Below are 1893 nucleotides of genomic sequence, written 5' to 3'. Positions count from 1 at the left end.
TGGGATCAACTCAGGACACCATCGACAGGTGTGGGATCAACTCAGGACACCATTGACAGGTGTGGGATCAACTCAGGGAAACATCGACAGGTGTGGGATCAACTCAGGGGGACACCAACAGGTGAGGGATCAACTCAGGACACCACTGACAGGGGTGGGATCCACTCAGGACACCAACATTCCCCGGCAGCCTAAACCTCATGGGCACCAAAGGAGGTTCCTCTGTGGAACTGATCCCTCTCCAAAGGGGGGGGAAACCCCCCCAAACCAGCCCAGAATTGACATTTTTTTGGGGGCCAGGGCAGGGGGATGGGTGGGGGCGGGCGCTCACCGGGGCGACAGGGCACGCAGAGCCCCCGGGAATCCCGGACCAGCTCCATGGTGTCCTCGTTGACCTTCACCAGCCGGATGGGGTAGACGTTGGGCAGGATCCGGCTGTTGAACCCGCAGGCTCCCACCTGCCCAAGGACAAAAAACAACCCCCCCAAAAACAAAACAAAACAAAAAAAAGCTGTAGGGATTCCACCTCCGGGTTTGAATTGGAAGGTCACCCCAAAATTCACCCCAAATGGGTTTTTTTTTCCAATTTTCTGCGCCGGTTGCTGAGGCAGCTCCGTTATTGAGAGGGGGGAAACAAAAAACAACGACCCAAATCAGAAAAAAAGCTGCAGGTTTGAAGGTGGTTTACGACATTTAAGGTTTGAAGGGGATTTATGACATTTAACCAATGGTTTGGAGGTGATTTACAACATTTAACCAATAGTTTGAAGGTGTTTTATGACATTTAACCAATGTTTTGAAGATGTTTTATGACATTTAACCAATTTAACCAATGGTTTGAAGATGATTTACAACATTTAACCAACGTTTTGAAGATGTTTTATGACATTTAACCAATTTAACCGACGGTTTGAAGATGTTTTACGACATTTAACCAATTTAACCGACGGTTTGAAGGTGATTTACACCATTTAACTGATGGTTTGAAGGTGATTTACGACATTTAACCAACGGTTTGAAGGTGATTTACAGCACTTAAACAACGGTTTGAAGGTGTTTTAGAACACTTAACCAATGGTTTGAAGATGATTTACAACATTTAACCAATGGACTGGAGGTGTTTTACGACATTTAACTGACAGTTTGAAGGTGTTTTAGAACACTTAACCAATGGTTTGAAGGTGATTTACGACATTTAACCAATTTAACCGATGGTTTGGAGGTGTTTTACGACATTTAACCAACGGTTTGAAGGTGATTTACAGCACTTAACCGATGGTTTGAAGGTGTTTTAGAACACTTAACCAATGGTTTGAAGGTGATTTACAACATTTAACCAATGGTTTGAAGGTGATTTACAACACTTAACCAATGGTTTGAAGGTGTTTTTGGTTTGAAGGTGTTTTACGACATTTAACCAATTTAACCAACGGTTTGAAGATGTTTTACAACATTTAACCAATTTAACCGATGGTTTGAAGGTGTGTTTGGTTTGAAGGTGTTTTACGACATTTAACCAATTTAATCGATGGTTTGGAGGTGTTTTACGACATTTAACCAACGGTTTGAAGGTGTTTTACAACATTTAACCAATAGTTTGAAGGTGTTTTATGACATTTAACCGATGGTTTGAAGGTGTGTTTGGTTTGAAGGTGATTTACGACATTTAACTGACGGTTTGAAGGTGTTTTATGACATTTAACTGACGGTTTGAAGGTGTTTTACGACATTTAACCAATTTAACCGACGTTTTGGAGGTGGTTTACAACATTTAAGGTTTGAAGGCGATTTATGACATTTAACCGACGGTTTGAAGGTGTTTTATGACATTTAACCAATTTAACTGATGGTTTGAAGGTGATTTACAACACTTAGCCAATGGTTTGAAGGTGT

The 1893-nt window shown here is 41.8% G+C and overlaps 1 protein-coding gene across 1 annotated transcript in view; it reads right to left on the bottom strand.

Annotated features, from left to right (window-relative positions):
- Window positions 1-331: 331 nt before the first annotated feature.
- The window catches only part of LOC114073595 (long-chain fatty acid transport protein 1-like), a gene marked incomplete at both ends in the record, with an annotated part of 3857 nt that continues 2295 nt past the window's right edge, over window positions 332-1893 (bottom strand). The window contains one exon of the mRNA XM_027911324.1: window positions 332-458. Within this exon, the coding sequence (XP_027767125.1) occupies window positions 332-458 (127 nt within the window). The remainder of the gene's footprint in view (window positions 459-1893) is intronic.

This window comes from Empidonax traillii, unplaced genomic scaffold (genome assembly GCF_003031625.1).
Source record: "Empidonax traillii isolate 1590-97213 ecotype Southwest subspecies unplaced genomic scaffold, ASM303162v1 scaffold7203:size5244, whole genome shotgun sequence".
Lineage (NCBI taxonomy): Eukaryota > Metazoa > Chordata > Aves > Passeriformes > Tyrannidae > Empidonax > Empidonax traillii.
The sequence above is the reverse complement of the archived record's forward strand: the minus strand, read 5'-3'. Positions and strand labels throughout refer to the sequence as shown.